The sequence below is a fragment of the Staurois parvus genome, unplaced genomic scaffold, assembly GCF_062004578.1.
Source record: "Staurois parvus isolate SC_StPar_1 unplaced genomic scaffold, SC_StPar_1.0 ptg000077l, whole genome shotgun sequence".
Taxonomy (NCBI): Eukaryota; Metazoa; Chordata; class Amphibia; order Anura; family Ranidae; genus Staurois; species Staurois parvus.
The window spans coordinates 2,390,623-2,408,166 of NW_028317873.1; the positions used below are offsets into that span (position 1 = coordinate 2,390,623).

Genomic DNA, 17,544 nt, shown 5'->3' on the forward strand with positions numbered 1-17,544 from the left:
GACATGGGAACACAGCTTGGTCAGTTCTCTAGCTATGCTGAGAGCAAATCTAATGATCAGACTCATATTTGTGCTGACAGCCCCGCCACACACACAGCCATTCAATGAGAAGATCAGTGTTCTGCTGTTTCTCCTCCCTGAGCTCCTTCTGCCACTGATAACAGAGGGTATGTGATCAAATATAACAAAAGATCTATTTTAAATGGAATTGGTTGTTTTACAAGGTAAGGGTTTACATATACTTTGAATGCTTTGGCATAAGTGTTAACACAGAAGAAAATGATGTGTCAATTTAAGATGCAAATATTGAGAATTATATACTAAAATTTTGAAACAATTGGTCAGCTTTAAAGTTATGGGCATTACAAAGTCAGATATTTACAACTTTGTATAATCTGGGACTGTTCCTAGAAATCTGCAAATTTGTACATCCTGAGACTGTTCCTTAAAATCAGAGTCAGTCTGTAAGAGTTGTCAGCATAGGCTCCACCCTTTTTACTGCAACACCTCTGTTAAATAATTGAAATTTGGATTCAGCAACACTAACTGCTGAGTTAGTTGTTTGTTGCAGATAATTATACAAATATCCATGTGGACTGTGAAAAACAAGAGTATATACCCAAGTATTCTGCAAAGCACTGCAGTTGTACTTTGGCTCTCTAAGGTCCACAAAAGCATATTTTGATCTTAGCTTGCAAATGCCAGTCTGTGTAGCAGTAGAGGAGCTTTGTCTGCAAATTTAAAACAAGCTTTGAACAAGGTTCATCGCTCATTTATTTTCAAGTTTAAAACTATGGCATATAGAGCTACTCGCTAAGGTAAAACATGCTCAAGGGTATTCAGCCATAAATGGGTGGAATTTGAAAAAAAAACAAAAAAACACATTAAAAGTGTATTTTTACCTTTATACCCCCTCTTCCCCATGGTCCCTTCTGTACTTCTCTGTGGGTGATGAGCTGTCCGTGCCGCTGGTGTAGTGGTCCAGGGATTTGAAATCCCTGCTCTTCTCCACCTTCTTTTTGCAGGGCTTCAAGGACATAGGAGCAATTTTGATTGGTCAGCCCTGAAGTACAGAGATTTCAAATTGCTGGGACACTGCGAGGGCACTGCCAGCATATAACCTGTGGAGGTTAGTGCAGTGTAACAAGGGGTGTGGGGAGGCTGTAGGATGGGGGCGGCAACCCGTCGATCGCAAAATACCCAACGACAGAATCGCTTCACTTGGTTGCTGACCCTGGAATCTGGAGAAGAGGGGTGGGGGGGTTCAGCATTTAATGGAACCAACGGCTGTATTTTCCTCCATGTTGGCAATGCCCTCTTCTCCTATGCTCCCTCCCGCCGACATTCAGCTAGTGCAGGGAGGAAAATACAGCCAACTGTTCCACTAAATGCCACCTTCGCCGCCCCTCCTCTGCAGGTTTCTTTTTCTGCTGCTGCCCAGTGGGGACACAGACCACAATGAAAACATGACAGAGAGTTTAACACCACCACAATCTATGCAGAACAAACAATAAATATATTTTATATATACACTTTATTAACCAATATATTCCTTGATATTTTCACAACACAATCTATGTTTCTTCTTCCACCAAGCTGTCTCATAACTAGATTATAAAAATAATATTATTTTGTAAAAACGAAGGCAATGCAGAATATACATATTCTCATTATTGTACTGTGTGTCGCAGCAAGTGCTTGTGTCACCAGTAGATGCTAGAAGGCTCTCACCAAGGCACAGGCGAGAACCTGGCCTTCACATGACACTCTGATGGTGGGGATGGAATTGTGTTGCTGGACAGCTTGCAGACTTCAACCCTTTGGAATGCCTCAATGGCGAGAGCTGATTCTGTACTAGGCGGAATACCTAGTTATTTTGCAAAGCAGAAACCAAAATTCAAACCAAATGGTATCAAGAGTAACTGATTTGAAGTAAAGATCTATCTAAAATACTCATCAAAGCACAAACTCATTACAAGTTCACAGTCCTGAACACAAGTAACATTCAGAACCTGGGGATGGGGAGCAGGATGGAGAAAACTAGCTAAGTATCAACCAAAAATATGAGTAATTATATAACAGTGATATTTCTAGATAGTTATTTTCTCCTGCAGTTTTTATGTTTTTTACTCATAATTTTGGTTGATACTTAGCTAGTTTTCTCCATCCTGCTTTATGTTTTTTGCTTTACTACTATATACATTAATTAAAGGTGATAAAAGGAGGCCTCCTACCATCCCTACAGAAACTTTGCTTGCAAAAGCTAAGGACTTTGTAGGCGTTTCACAATTACAAACTTATCTAGTATAATTGATGTATTAATTTCATCACTTTTTACAAATTGATATTTCCTTTTGTTTACATGCGACTTAGAGGAGAGCTTTACGAACAGCCTCCGAGAAACTCAGGAACCGTTCCTCTTTTTCTACAAATGTCATACACAATACCCCAGGAACCCGTGTGAATCGTTACATTAGCCGTTTGATTGAAGCTCGACAGACTGATTCAGAGATGTCAGATTTGAATTTTATAAGTTTGAAATATAAGCAATCTGAACGTGAGCAGAAAGTAAGTACTCCTAAGTAAAAAAATATTTTCTGTTGTTTCTTACTGTTGATGTTGATGTACTTATCAGCTGCATCAATTTTGATGTTGTTATGTGACAACCTTATTCAGCAATTCTTAGGAGAGGTATGTTCAGGCTAATGTGTGTTGTCACAATATAAAGCACACTGTATATAATAATAATGGGAAAGGATGTGTGTAGAATGGGACCTTCAAGCACGTTCCAGGCAACCTTGATTCTTTTCCAGACAGAGTAGTGTTTATTGGATCCTAGAAGCAGATGACAAATCAGAGTAATTATAGGAAAGTTTTATAATTAAAAGTTCCTCAATTTCAGCTTTCATGAATTTGTCAGGGATGCAGACCCTCCACAGACTCAGAATATATGTCCAATCTATAAATGCACCTATGTATCTTCTATGCATATGCATGCATCCATGTATACTCTATACCCTAGATCAGTGGCGGAATTAGCAGTGTCGCAAAGGTCACACTTGCACCCGGGTCCTGGAGTTCCAGCACTGTGTGTGGGGGGCCAAGAGCCCAGACTGTGTCTCCCTAGTGGCTTTGCTGGCTGCTGGGCATTGAGGTGAGAGTTTCTCTCACAGGCAACCCAGAGGCAGCGCTGACAATTCCCCCTCCTCCTTCCCCCAGCATGGACAGGAGAGAGAGAGCTGGTTCTTCTCCTCTCTCCTTTAGTGTCTGCCCTACCTACCTGCTGCCCACGCTCCTTGGCAGTGTCTCAGAGATGGAGATGTGTGGGTGGGGAAGTGGGCAGGGCAGACACATGATGAGAGGGCGGGAGGAAGAGGAGTAGAGCCTGGGAAGTTTGAACTGAAGCCGTGGAGCAGGAAGAGAAACGGTGCCGACTGCCGATCCAACTGCCGATCGCCGAGTAAATTCTCCCCCCTCCCTTCTCCTGCCTCCCAGTACAATAAGTACAATGTAAGAAGGATTCTGATGTAAGGGGTGCCCTGTGGATTCTGATGTAAGGGGTGCTTTGGTGAGCAGAGACCCCCTTACATCAGAGTTCCCCTTTACATTCAAAAGCCGAAAACGCACATAAATGCACAGTTTGAGCTTTTAAATGCATTTCTATGGGAAAAAAATACATCAATCTCCCAGACTCGAGATTCAAAAGTAGCTCCAAACTTTTTTGACCTTCAAGCATTTGCCTTCAGGAGTGGAGATATGAACCATCACTATAGAGATACGTTGATATTTTCTCCCTGAGTGTTTTGGAGCTTCAAGCTTCACGCTACAAAACACTCAGGTATGAATGGGGCCTAAAACAAAGACAGTATTTGATTTACATGACTACAAGTTTTTTTAATTCATATGTGAATTCATATATTCATTTGTTTTTTTTTTTTATTAGGTCACTAAAATTATGTTTGTGGTACAAAAAACATTTTAATACAGCATTACAAAAATGAACAGCCTCAATGAAAAAAAAAGTTCATACAAATGATAAAAAAGTATAAAAAAAAACCTAAGGGAAGAAAGCGATAACGTAGTTTAAAAAAAACTATTTGAGGATTAATAAAGAGGCTAGATAATATCATAGCATTAATAATTTACCTTTCTGGCCCTATGTAATTGTGCTCTTTTACCTCTGCACCACAGCAGTCATGCATGTTTTTCACTCTGCAATCAGTGATTGCTCAAGGTAAGTTTAAGGGTGGGAAAGTAAATCAAATGCAGTTGATGTTCCTAATCTTCCACACATTCCATCCTACTTTGTAGATCCCCTTTCATCCCCTCTGCACAGGCTGCAGCCCACCTTTTCTTGCCTATATTCCAAACAGCCTACATCAGCCTGGTTCTAGACCAGCCGTTCTCAACCAGGGTTCCTCCAGAGGTTGAATGAAAGAACACAAGAAGGGTGCACCAGCCTCATGCATTACCTAATGTACCATTTTTTGAATATGTAAAAGATACATAAAGTGAAACAAACTCCAAGAGACTTGAACCAAAACTCTAGGTGGACATTCATAAACATGGCCATACTAAATAATTAACAGATTAAATTACTTCTCATATACATTTAAGTAAAAGCCTCACATTTCAACAATTACCCTCAGTGTTGTGCTGATGGTAATGATAATGATAGTAGTGATATTAAAAGTACCTGAAAATAATCAGCATGCTAAGCTTACCCATGTTTGGCTTATATAGGCATCAGCCAATAGCATGACAACATACAGTATCTCACTGAAGTGAGTACACCCCTCACATTTTTGTAAATATTTTATTATATCTTTTCATGTGACAACACTGAACAAATGACACTTTGCTACAATGTGAGTATACAGCTTGTATAACATGTAAATCTGCTGTCCCCTCAAAATAACTCAACATACCGACATTAATGTCTAAACCGCTGGCAACAAAAGTGAGTACACCCCTAAGTGAAAATGTCCAAATTGGGCCCAATTAGCCATTTTCCCTCCCTGGTGTCATGTGACTCTCAGGTGTGAATGAGGAGCAGGTGTGATAAATTTGGTGTTATCTCTCTCACTCTCTTATGCTGGTCACTGGAAGTTCAACATAGCACCTCATGGCAAAGTACTCTCTGTGAAAAGAATTGTTGCTCTACATAAAGTTGGCCTAGGCTATAAGAAGATTGCCAAGACCCTGAAACTGAGCTGCAGCACGGTGGTCAATACCATACAGCGGTTTAACAGGACAGGTTCCACATAGAACAGGCCTCACCATGGTTGGCCAAAGAAGTTGAGTGCACGTGCTCAACGTCATATCCAGAGGTTGTCTTTGGGAAATAGATGTATGAGTGCTGCCAGCATTACTGCAGAGGTTGAAGGGGAGTGGAGTCAGCCTGTCAGTGCTCAGACCATACGCTGTACACTGCACCAAATTGGTTTACATGTTTGTCATCCCAGAAGGAAGCCTCTTCTAAAGATGATGCACAATAAAGCCCTCAAACAGTTTGCTGAAGACAAGCAGACTAAGGACATGGATTACTGGAACCATGTCCTGTGGTCTGATGAGACCAAGATAAACTTATTTGGTTCAGATGGTGTCAAGCGTGTGTTTTGGCAACCAGGTGAGGAGTACAAAGACAAGTGTGTCTTGCCTACACTGAAGCATGGTGGTGGGAGTGTCATGGTCTGGGGCTGCATGAGTGCTGCCAACACTGGGGAGCTACAGTTCATTGAGGAAACCATGAATGCCAACATGTGCTGTGACATACTGAAGCAGAGCATGATCCCCTCCCTTCAGAGACTGGGCCGCAGGGCAGTATTCCAACATGATAACGACCCCAAACACCACCACTGCCTTGCAAAAGAAGCTGAGGGTAAAGATGATGGACTGGCCGAGCATGTCTCCAGACCTAAACCCGATTGAGCATCTGTGGGGCATCCTCAAACAGAAGGTGGAGGAGCACAAGGTCTCTAACATCCACCAGCTCTTTGATGTCATCATGGAGGAGTGGAAGAGGACTTCAGTGGCAACCTATGAAGCTCTGGTGAACTCCATGCCCAAGAGGGTTAAGGCAGTGCTGGAAAATAATGGTGGCCACACAAAATATTGACACTTTGGGCCCAATTTGGACATTTTCACTTAGGGGGTGTACTCACTTTTGTTGCCAGCGGTTTAGACATTAATGGCTGTGTGTTGAGTTATTTTGAGGGGACAGCAAATTTACACTGTTATACAAGCTGTACACTCACTACTTTACATTGTAGCAAAGTGTCATTTTTTCAGTGTTGTCACATGAAAAGATATAATAAAATATTTACAAAAATGTGAGGGGTGTACTCACTTCTGTGAGATACTGTACATTTAACAATACATTTACATCAGGATCTGTACATCACAATGGAAATCCAAATATAGCTGCCAGAACCTGTGGGATACATGCTGACACGGTGTAAGCGACAGCTCTTGAGAGAGCGAAGCAGTTCCTCCCACTACCACATGGGGCTGGGTGATTGAATGCCCTCTCCCATGGGTGGAGGTGGTGAGCAGCAGTACTCATAGTCAGGGAGAGATATGATGATAGCTCAGCCTGAGTGCTGCTATAGCACAACAGACAAGCAGCATTGACATCTCAAGCTGGCCATGTCCACTCACACAGGATCGATACCTAGATCTGACTGAAGCCAACAAATGTGTGTATATCAAAATATATTACAAATTGCTATATAAAATGTGCTTTGTAAGAATATCATATGTATATAACATATATGATGTAATATAATATACTAAATATCAAATGTAGCACCCTCCTAGTCAGCTAGGGGGAGCTCTAGCTCAAATTGTTAGTGAGGAGGGGTGAATAATAGCCTGGGTGTGATAGCCAGGTGGGTCAAACTTGGTTAAGAGCTGAGAGGATCTGCAGATCAGCTCTCTGGGATTTACCCTCGCTCTAGAACGTTGAAGAAAGATCTAGAAGCAGTGGGCGGAGGCGAGAATCGGCTGGTCTATACTATTAGAGGTTCCTGGCCAGTACCCAACAGGAGGCTTGGCAAGGGGCCAGGACAACCTTTAAGAGTAACTGAGCCCTCAAAAGCAGGAGAGTTGAATGAGAATATGGGTGGAAGATGAGGAAGTGAGGCTGGACAGTAGGAGCCTGGGAGGGGGCCCAGATGGGAGAGGGGCTCACTTCCAGGCAGGAATTTTGGAAGAAGGAAAGCTATAGACTTCACTGGCCCCCTGAGAGAGGAGCACCTGTGTGGCAGGGAAGAAGCTGCCCAGCTAGAAGGCCTGGTAGCAGCCACTGACCCACCAGCAACACAGGAAAAGGACTAAGTGAGTAAACCTACACCCCCTGGGCAAGATAGGGGAAGGAGCACTCTGGTGGAAAATCAGATTTCCGACTACCAGGAACTGTCTTACTGTAAAGTGGCAGGCACTGGATCCCCTGCTCAGGGATTCCTTCAGGCAGCTGGATTAGGAGAATCAGGAGTCTGGAGTGGTACAAGCGAGATGCTGGCTGTGACGGAAGGCGGCACCTTACCCCTGCCCTTCTCACCAACTCGTGACCTAAGGACCAGCCGATCTTGCACCACGCTGTCACTTGCATAACAATGCCACTCTCAACTGCGCCCTGCACAAATATTTTCCAGCTAGCAGGGCCACAATCTATGTGCTAGCAGCCTGAGAGCGATTGTTACTGGGTTAGGTTAATCACGCAATTTACCTTTCAAACTGCCACCACCACCTTTTTACAGAGAAGGAGGAAACTCACAAATCCTAGCAATAACACTATGATATTAGCATAAGCGTCTGTAACACACACTGTCACCACAGACAAGTATGTTCAGAGGATTATTACATACAGTAGCACTCTTCAAGAGACAGTGATTCTTTAGTTTGCATTAAAAGCTTTAGAGACAGTTTCAACACTTTTTAAAATAGAGTTTATTGCTAAAAAGGTCAAAATGATGCAATTAAAATATTTACAGAAAAATATGTTACAAAGACATAAAGAGAGCAATAAAGCAACAGAGAAATAAAATAAAGGAGTTAAGAAGGCAAAATACTTGCAAAGTCCTGGTTGAGTCCAATTGTCCGAGCAAAAAGGTTGCCTTGGCTTTCAAGTCCGATAGATGTTTCTTGATTGATGTTAAACGATAGCTCCCCTTCTCCAGGCCTGTCAGTCCTTTTCTATGATATGAAAAGGGTGTCACCTGAGAACAACTGACCAATCATCCAGTTTGAGGATGGGTTTTAGGAGGCCACCAAGTTTATGATCAAGATGCACTACAATTTCATACTGATATCAATAACTTCCAATACGTGCAGGTGGCATTCTAGCAACTGGAAGATTAGTATTCAGAATTATATTTCAAACAAAGGGATACCAAATACAGCATACCACCCAGCATGTCACCCAGGAGGGAAGAGACTGCTTTCTCCTCTCTCCTATGTGCCAACATAGTCATGTATGAACTTGCCTGGCTCGACATGAAATGATCTATCCAAATATTTAGTACCTAATATTAATGTGCCCAGTCCCTGTTGTATGTTATGAACTGTATCTGAAATTGTGACATGTTTGATGGCACGCTCTGCATTCCTAGAGCCCTAATGCCTAACAGGTCATGTGTGACGCCTGATGGGGTTATTGTTTTATGATAGGGCAGAGGAAAGTGTCTTTGCAATGTGGACATCCTGCCAAGCCTAATTGACAGTTTACAGCTCTGGAGCTCATCTATTTGTGTTTTATTTAAGATAAGAGCATCTTTTGAAGTTGTTACAATTTACAGCTACAAATTGCATTTTCTAGATGAGGGAGGAGGGGAGAAAGGGTTCATGAAAAACAAAATGGCTGAGACCTTAACAAGATGGTGATTGCATACAGCTTCCAAGTCGCGACTGCGCATAATCGTTAGACTGGCTAGCTCTCCAAGAAAAGGATTTTGCTGTCAAAAACTTGTATATAGTTCCTGAAAGTTGTCCTCGGTCTCACAGGATGTAAATTCCATTTGGGTGCAGCATTGCATGACCGAGCAATTGTCGGTTAAAATAATGCAGCGCTGTAGTGCAAAAAATGGCCTGGTTAGGAAGGGTAGTAAATCCTCAGGAGGGCAAGTGGTTAATGTATCTAGCGTATAGAACCAGGTTTACACTATGAAGGTTATTGGTCCAAATATTTCCAATAACCCCTAGATATATTAGCATAACCAAAAGCAAACATGGCTTCCATGGCTGTACCTTTCATTTGTCTGTAAACGTCACCCAGGAAGGTAAAATAGTTATGTTTCTAGGTGAACTCAATACAGTCATACATAGAACCCAACCTGTTGTGAATGTCAGTGTCCTTTAATAAAAAGTATTGTACTGCCTGTAGACCAAATTAAAGCCGTATGCACATTAATAGTGATGCAAGGTCAAGAGATAACCATCTATATCAACTTATAATTATACATAATATCACGGATATGACCAGAATCCTTCACATAAGAGGGGATTTTTTTTGTCAAAAAATCTTGCAAAAATAGTCAATATAACAGACCGTATTACTGTTAAGCCTATCAAACCCAGCAATAATTTATTTAAAATGTAAAGATTATAACTGGTTTTTCAAAGGACTAGGAATCATGTTCACAATCTTTGCTGCAATCTTAAAGTGTTAAGATAAGAATATTTGTTTTTACATATTTTCAGTACCTTTTCCCATATGTTGTAGCAGTAATTGTGAGTTTCCTGGTTAATAATTTGTTTTTCTGTTCTATCCTCCCACAGTATCACCAGCTTCATGATGAATATTTCACCAGTGCAGTGGTACTTTCATTAATTTTAGCTGCCTTATTTGGCCTTGTCTACCTTTTGATAATCCCACAGTAAGTAATCACTGCTATTGAAAATGTTACCATTAAAATAAAAAACAAATTGGAAAAAATTGTTTTAATGGCTGAATGGTTACCTATAGCTTTACAGTGAAAAATCATCTTAAAAGGTATTTATAAACATAAGAAGATTGCTGAATTCAGCTGACTTCTGCTCAATCAGGAGAATGCAAGCAGGGAAATGGCACCATTCTTGCCCGTTGCAAATGCCAGCGTGAAACAACTGGCCTCGAGTTTACATTATATTTGCCTAAATGACTGAGTTTGGAGGTTAGCTTTTAAACCTTTTGTGGCACAGAGGCTGATGTGAGTGGAAGTACTTGCTAAGTATACATTAATTTTAATTGCAATACTTAAGTCGGCCATAGATGGTTTTAATCTCAGCTGGTTCCGCGAGATTTGAATCATCTATGGGCAGGCTGATTGTACCCAAAACGATTGTTGTATAACTTGGGTACAACCAGCGTGTCAGATTACTCATGCAATTATTGCCAGCAGGCTATAGCCGCTAGCAATAATCACTGTGTTCTCCTGGCAGGGAAGGCTCCACTGAATGTGCTGATGGGGGAATCGAGTGGGGAATCTCATCGTCTATGGCTGGCTTTATATTAGCTTCTGCATGTAAGACAAATACATCCATATGACATTTGCATGTCAAAAAAGTATTACATTATAACAATAAAGATTTAGGGATATGCTAAACAGTATCCTTTCTATTATGAGACTACATTTTCAGGATTTACAATCCTTAAAACACAATACCTGTGCATTATACACTGAAGCTTGGTGTACAATGGACCCCATGTTTTGTCAAAATGTTCTTTGTGAGGTTGGAACATGCTTATCAGTTAATACTTTTTTAGAATCCGATTTAATTTATGTTCGATATACTCAAAAGACACCATCAACTTTTTCCAGTTTTTTTCTCTTTTGCCATTCTGGAAGTCAGTTATATATGAAAATAATAGTTTAGGAATGTTTCCGGTGTCCAGCCCGATGTGCCTATGTCCGGTGCCCAGCCCGATGTCCCTCTGTCCGGTGCCCAGCCCGATGTGCCTATGTCCGGTGCCCAGCCCGATGTGCCTATGTCCGGTGCCCAGCCCGATGTGCCTATGTCCAGTGCCCAGCCCGATGTGCCTCTGTCCGGTGCCCAGCCCGATGTGCCTCTGTCCGGTGCCCAGCCCGATGTGCCTCTGTCCGGTGCCCAGCCCGATGTGCTGAAGCTGATTGCAGGGGTTGTATTTAAGGAATGGCCAGACTCACAGTCAAGGCCGTGGTGTGTGGTTTTCCATGGGCCCCTGTATCTTATATCCTGTATTCCTGTTCCTGTCTGACTGGTTGCCGACCCTGCCTGATCCTGACCTCTGCGGACTTCTCCTGTTTGATCCCTGGCTTGTGACCCTGACCATTCTCTGCCTGACCCTCTGTACCGCGCTGCCCATGAGTTACTGAACCCAGCTTGTGACCCCGACCACTCTCCTGCCTGTTCCTGGTACTCTGTTTGCCCGTTTGCTACTGACCCGGCCTGCCTGACGACCCTTGCATTGTATGTATTGTTATCTGTGGGTGGTTTGGTTTGGTTGTTTGCACTGTGTTTATGTTTAGTTTTGCACTGCGTTTTGTATTGTTAGTCTTAATAAATTATATTGTTTATACCATATCTGAAGCCTGCGTTTCCCTGTGTCAGTCCACACACCTCTGGTCATACCTGGAGCCCTGACAGTAAGCTCCAAGGAGCAGGGCCCTCCTATCCCTCTTGTATTGAACTGTATTGTTGCTGTATTGTCTCCCTTTATATTGTAAAGCGCTGAGCAAACTGTTGGAGCCATAAATCCTGTATAATAATAATTAGCTACTTCACTATCTGGTAACAGCCAGTAAACAAACAACCGAAATCATAAGTGATTGTCATGCACCGCCTAGCAGGATCTCTAGTTACCCACAGAACGGGATTCCCCAGGATGCGGAGTCTAAGTCCCAGTTTGCCTTTTCACCAGAACCCCTGATGGTGGGGATGGACTTGGTGCAAGACTGAGACCAGGTCACGGTCCCCGAGTGCACCCAACTGTGGTAGAGGGGTCCCGCTGAGGGTATGTGCCAGGGGTGAGCCTGATGTGAAGAGGCTGACAGGTCCAGGACCCGTGTGGGATGGATGGATGACAGTCAGGAGTAAGCGTGGTCAGACTAGCCGGGTCGGTAACGGTGGAGGCAGATCGGTACAGAGCAGTAGGCGAAGAGTAACCGGGTCACGAGCCAAGGTTCAGCAACAGGAGGTCCAATAACAAAGGGCAGGCAGAGGAATAGTCAGGGATGAGCCAGGGATCACAGCAGGATAAGGTCAACAGGAATCAGGACAGGCAGGGTCAGCAACTAGGAACTCACTTCAGAAAACAGGTAACAGGAACTAGACCTTGCGGCAATCTGATCACCGCCTGGCTAGTTTAAATAGTGTGCCCTGCACCGTCATTGGTGCCAGGCATGAGTGCGCATGTGCCCAGGTCCCAATGCCAGCACATCAGTGCGCCTGGGCAATCTGCGCACACGCAGATCCGTGCACCGCGGCGAGACCCACGGTCCCTGACAGTGATGAATGACGGGAATGGTGGCTGGAGAAGAGGCCCCCTTCTACTCCTTTTAAAAGTGATCGTACGGTTGTATAGCTGCTCTGATCACTTTTACAGAAAAATGCATCTCCAGCAGAAAATGTTGATACTAATTTTGATACTAGGATCATGGCTGTAGCTGCAGCCCTGATCAGGGTATAACCTCTTAAACCCAAGGACATACGGGTTAAGCTAGCCATACACAACTCGAATTTCAGACAATTTTACTGTCAATCACATTCTCCAGCAATGTAGATCTTGGTCAATCACTGCTGCCCAAAGATGTTGCATAAAGACATGAATGCAGAGTGCTGAATCTGCCAATATTCAAAGAATTGATGATGCTTTCAGCACCACCCAGATCAACAAAAGTTGGTTTAAAAATTGAAGGACCCAGGTGGAAAATTATCAGCTGGACAGTAAATGCATCCAATTACATGCAGACATTGTTCAGGTATGCAGACATTCATGGGTGCTGTGCCTGTCTCAATACAATAGCCCCCAGCATAGATTCCCTATTCAACCTATGTATAAATTAGTGTCATTTTTAGGATCCAGAAGAAGATTTTTTTCATGTAATTGTAGAGCAACTTGAATCACAGTTTATAAGAGAAATCCGCACATGTAATGTTCTTAGGATACAAGGTATTTTTATTTATTATTTTTTCCTAGAACTTGATGGGCATGTGTTTAAAACTAAATAAGGTAAGATTTATGTTTGAACATTTATATCCTGATTACATTTTACTTTTTTGCAGAAGCACTATTGTCCTTGTCCTCCTGGTGTTCTGCATATGCTTCCTAGTGGCGTGTATTATGTACCTACATGTCACACGAGTGCAGGTAAAAAAGATTGTAACAAAATTTTACTTGTGGCTTTTTTTTTACAAAATGTTAAAAATGGAAATGAAATTTAAAATCTATTTATGTGGATTGTTAGTACTATGTCAGTTTTGTGTTCCTTATATCGAGGTGTATGCGACAACATAGCGCCCCAACCTTAAACCAAAATCATATGGCAGGCTTTTTTTTATAGGTCATACACATATGCCATGTATGCCCTGGGAACACTTAATTATGTTTAACCACTGTGCTGGAATGGAGCACATATTTCTAGTAAGGCATTTTTATCTTAAACGTTCTGTTTAGTGGGCTGTCCTTTTGCAGTTTCAAAACTGATTAGTGATAGTCAAAACAGAATTAATAAATCATGCATCATAATTTGTCTATCATGTGTTTGTTTAATGCTGTAGACCACCCATACAAATCTTATTCTTCATATAAACAATTTTAAAACCTAAATGCAGCCAAAATAAGAAACACAAAAATCAGCACAAGAGACCAAACCTACAGTCAGTTAGGTGGAATCTTCCATCCATGCCTGTAACCATTTTCCAGTGTGCTGGGGTTAATAGAACTATGGGAGCTGTCACAGGCTCTCATCAAGACTACTCAACTATGCCCACCCATTCCAACCAGCTCCGCCATTCATAGAAACCAGTACTCTTTGAATGAAACATAATTTATGAATAAAGGACGGGTGGGCGATTCAAAGGTCAACCCCCTTCATTTATTCATTGATTGTGTTTCATTCATGAAAGTTGCTTCTATGAATGGAGCATCTGAGCAGAAATCTAAAGGTATTAATTGCTGTCTTATTGATGCTGACAAGGGGTACAATTGGAAACTCATGCAAAATCAAATGGAATAGGGACTTATCTTGTGTCATGACTAGGGCAAGTAGTGTAATTGGTAGTAAGGGCTCAAAACTGCAAATGAAAACTAACTGATTACAGAAAAGGGACCAACAGTACATATAGCAATCCAGCAATCTATTCCTGTACAAAAAAATTATTTATAATGCTATTAATAAGTACAAAAACTGTGAAATAGACTAGAGATAAAACAAAAATGTATCAAGGCCTGGAGGTATCCAATAATTACCAATAAACTGCACATTGGGGCCCCATTCTGGCAGTCAAATGTTAATTGTTTGCTCAAGTGTCTGGATTATTACAGAACGAGCTTCCATGGACTTACACTGAGTGGCACTGATTAGTGGACAGCCATCATTCACATAATCAACAGAAGCTGGTTAGCTGAGGATTAGATCCTTTCAAATACTCTTCGTTACCCCACACCACCCCCTTTCCATGCAAAGTTTTACTGCGCTTTTAAGAATTTCGGAAGAAAAATGGAAGTGTGAAGCTGACAGAACTTCTTCAAGTCAATGTATGATCCACAAAAGCTAGTCATCACTATTATTTATGTAAACAAGTGGAGGTGGTTATTGGAGGTAGTTTGCTCCCTTTGTTTAGTTATACAAATCAGGCACCAACCTGTCTTTTTAAGAATTCTCCCAACCTATTTTCTGTTTAGCACATAATCTGGAACTAATAAAAACACACCCTGGCTTCTGTACATTCAACTAATTACAATCCCACTTCCCCAAAAGCAAGAGACAGATAGCTAAACAGATTGTAAAATCGCCCACACTGATTACTCATTACCTACCTAAAAGATATTTTTATACATAACTCTTTCCATCTGTCAATGGAGGTTTCACCAACACCTAATATTGTAACAAGGAGAAGGAGACCGTGGAGGTCAGGCATGGCAAGCTGGATACTTGAGTGTTTGTAGAGGGAAACATTTTTTGTTTTACGGCTCTGTACTTAACGGTGTATTACTTATCTTAATAAGCAATGAGACAATCTCATTTCAGATCACTGAAAAAACTTGGCATCAGGTTCAGCCAGGTACAGTGAGTTCTGATGCCAGAATTCCATTCAGCTGTGACCCAGGGTGCCAGCCACAGGATCCCATCCTCGCTCAGTGTGTCAATGTAAAAATGAAGGGCCAAACACCAATCACATCACTCAAAATAGAAATATATGAATCAAATAGGTACACTGTGAGGCCCTACCTCAGAACCACCTCAGACAGGTACTCAGCTTAGCTATTCGGTTAAATAAAGTTTTATATCTTGAGTGACCTGAATGGTGTGTGGCCCTTTGTTTCTTGCACCTGCCATCTCTAGTTGCAAGTAGAACTACCCCAGTCCCTTCCAGCACCATAAAAAAAGAGCAACTTTGATTTATGAGTGATATCTTCATGCTGTGGTCACAGGTGCTTTTCTAGAGCAGTGTTTCTCAACCTTTTTTTCAGTCAAGACACACTTGAAAATTCTGCACAATTTTGGGGCAAACCATTCTAAAATATAAAAACTAAATTAATAAACAAATACATCTTTGCACACTGGGACTGACTAGTGATGCCTCAAAAAGTGACCCCAGTGCTGATGTAGAGGGACAGGGGAGGGGTAAACAAGGATGTTGTAGAGGTACCCAACATCCTCCTTATCAACCAATGACATCATTGGTTGTTAGGATGCTGGTGGCTGGAAGGTTGTAATGGTGCACAATGCAAACCTATGGCTTTGTGTAACTTAAAGGCAGGTTTGATCCACCTGCTGGCTTGTATACAATTTTTGGGAGTTTTTAGGTTTTTTCCAAGGTACCACTGAAGAAACCTGAAGGCATCCCAGGGTGCCTTGGTAGCCTGATTGAAAAAGGCTGGTCTAGAGCCATGGATAATGGATTTACAGGATGGTTATGGCTTATCTTGTAAGCTCCATGATCCCTAAAACATAACTGAGCACTCTTTGAAGTGTTGGGTTGACTTACTGGATCAATGAAAAGCAATGTTCCAGCTTTCTCTCCTTACCACTTTCGAAGTAATTTTTTGAAAAAGTAGCTAGCACATCCTGTGGCAAAAAATGTACCAAGAACTTGATGTTCATCAAAATGAACATGGATTGGATAAGCAATGACATTCTGTTGTCCATCTCTGACACCATTGAATAAATACACATCCATTACTGTCATCGTCATTGTTAGCTACTAGTAACTAATATATTAAAATGGAAATAAACCCAATTTAAAGCAGAACTTATGTCATGGTACTCTTATCCTCTCCAATATTTAAAGTCCATGAGGCGTCCTTCGTCAGTACTGGTATCTTTTCTCCCCGAGTGCCAGTGTTCAGGCATTTGCATTGGCCAGCGCAGGGTGACATCACTCCTGTTTTGTGCAGGAGTCAGTCATCCCAACACACAGGCACATGCGAGCAGAATTACTGCCATCATCATTGTTAGCTCCTAGTAACTAAAATCTTACAATGGAAAAAAAAACACCAATTTAAAGCAGAACCTATGTCACGGTACTCTTTTCCTCTGCAACATTTAAAGTCCATGAGGTGTCCTTCATCAGTGCCGGCATCTTTTTCTCCCATAGTGCCTGTATTCAGGCATCTTCATTGGCCGGCGCGGGATGACATCACTCCTGTTTTGTGCAGGAGTCAGTCATCCCGACACACAGGCACATGCGAACAGAATACTTCAAGCAAGCAGAATAGTGTATTGTATTACAAAAAAGACATTGCATGTCTGTCCTGTGAGAATTAGCCTGCCTGCTCGCAATTTATAGGAAATTGCCTTCAGTTTGGCTTTAACTGTCTCGCAGGTACTTTCAAGGCATACCTTAAATGATAACTGTTACAGTTACTATTGTGCTTATGTTAGCTCTCATCCGAACTATCAAGCAATCAAATGGCTGGTGTCCAGGGGCGGACTGACCATTTGGAAAGTGCCCGAGGGCCCGGAGTCAGTAGGGGGCCCCATGAGATGCCCCTGGTACCTTTTTCATAGGCTTTTTTGAATTTGGGCAAGGAAACAGGGGCCCCATGATCCCCTATTGCCCAGGGGCCCCATGAGTTGTCAGTCCGCCCCTTCTGGTGTCATAGCTTATCACATGTGCAGCATCATGGCAACTGCAGACCAAATAGAGGCTAAGATAGCTGTAACGGAGATGGAGAAGGTTTAGTTCCGCTTTAAGTAGCTGCTAAGAAAGAGATACAATTAAGCCACTGCGGTAGTGATTTTTTTTCAATAAAACGTGCAATACCAGAACTATTTGTGTGGGGAAAGGGGTGGGGGTTAGCTATCCTGTCACTTGCAGCTATGCTCATTAACTGCCGCTACTGCTTGTGCTGTCTACCAC

General features: G+C 42.1%; 1 protein-coding gene across 1 annotated transcript in view; it reads left to right on the forward strand.

Annotated features, from left to right (window-relative positions):
* The window catches only part of ADCY1 (adenylate cyclase 1), a 380,962-nt gene that overhangs the window by 305,536 nt on the left and 57,882 nt on the right, over positions 1-17,544 (forward strand). The window contains exons 9-11 of the mRNA XM_089669441.1: positions 2,374-2,568; positions 9,778-9,875; positions 13,243-13,327. Coding sequence (XP_089525567.1) covers positions 2,374-2,568; positions 9,778-9,875; positions 13,243-13,327 — 378 coding nt within the window. The remainder of the gene's footprint in view (positions 1-2,373; positions 2,569-9,777; positions 9,876-13,242; positions 13,328-17,544) is intronic.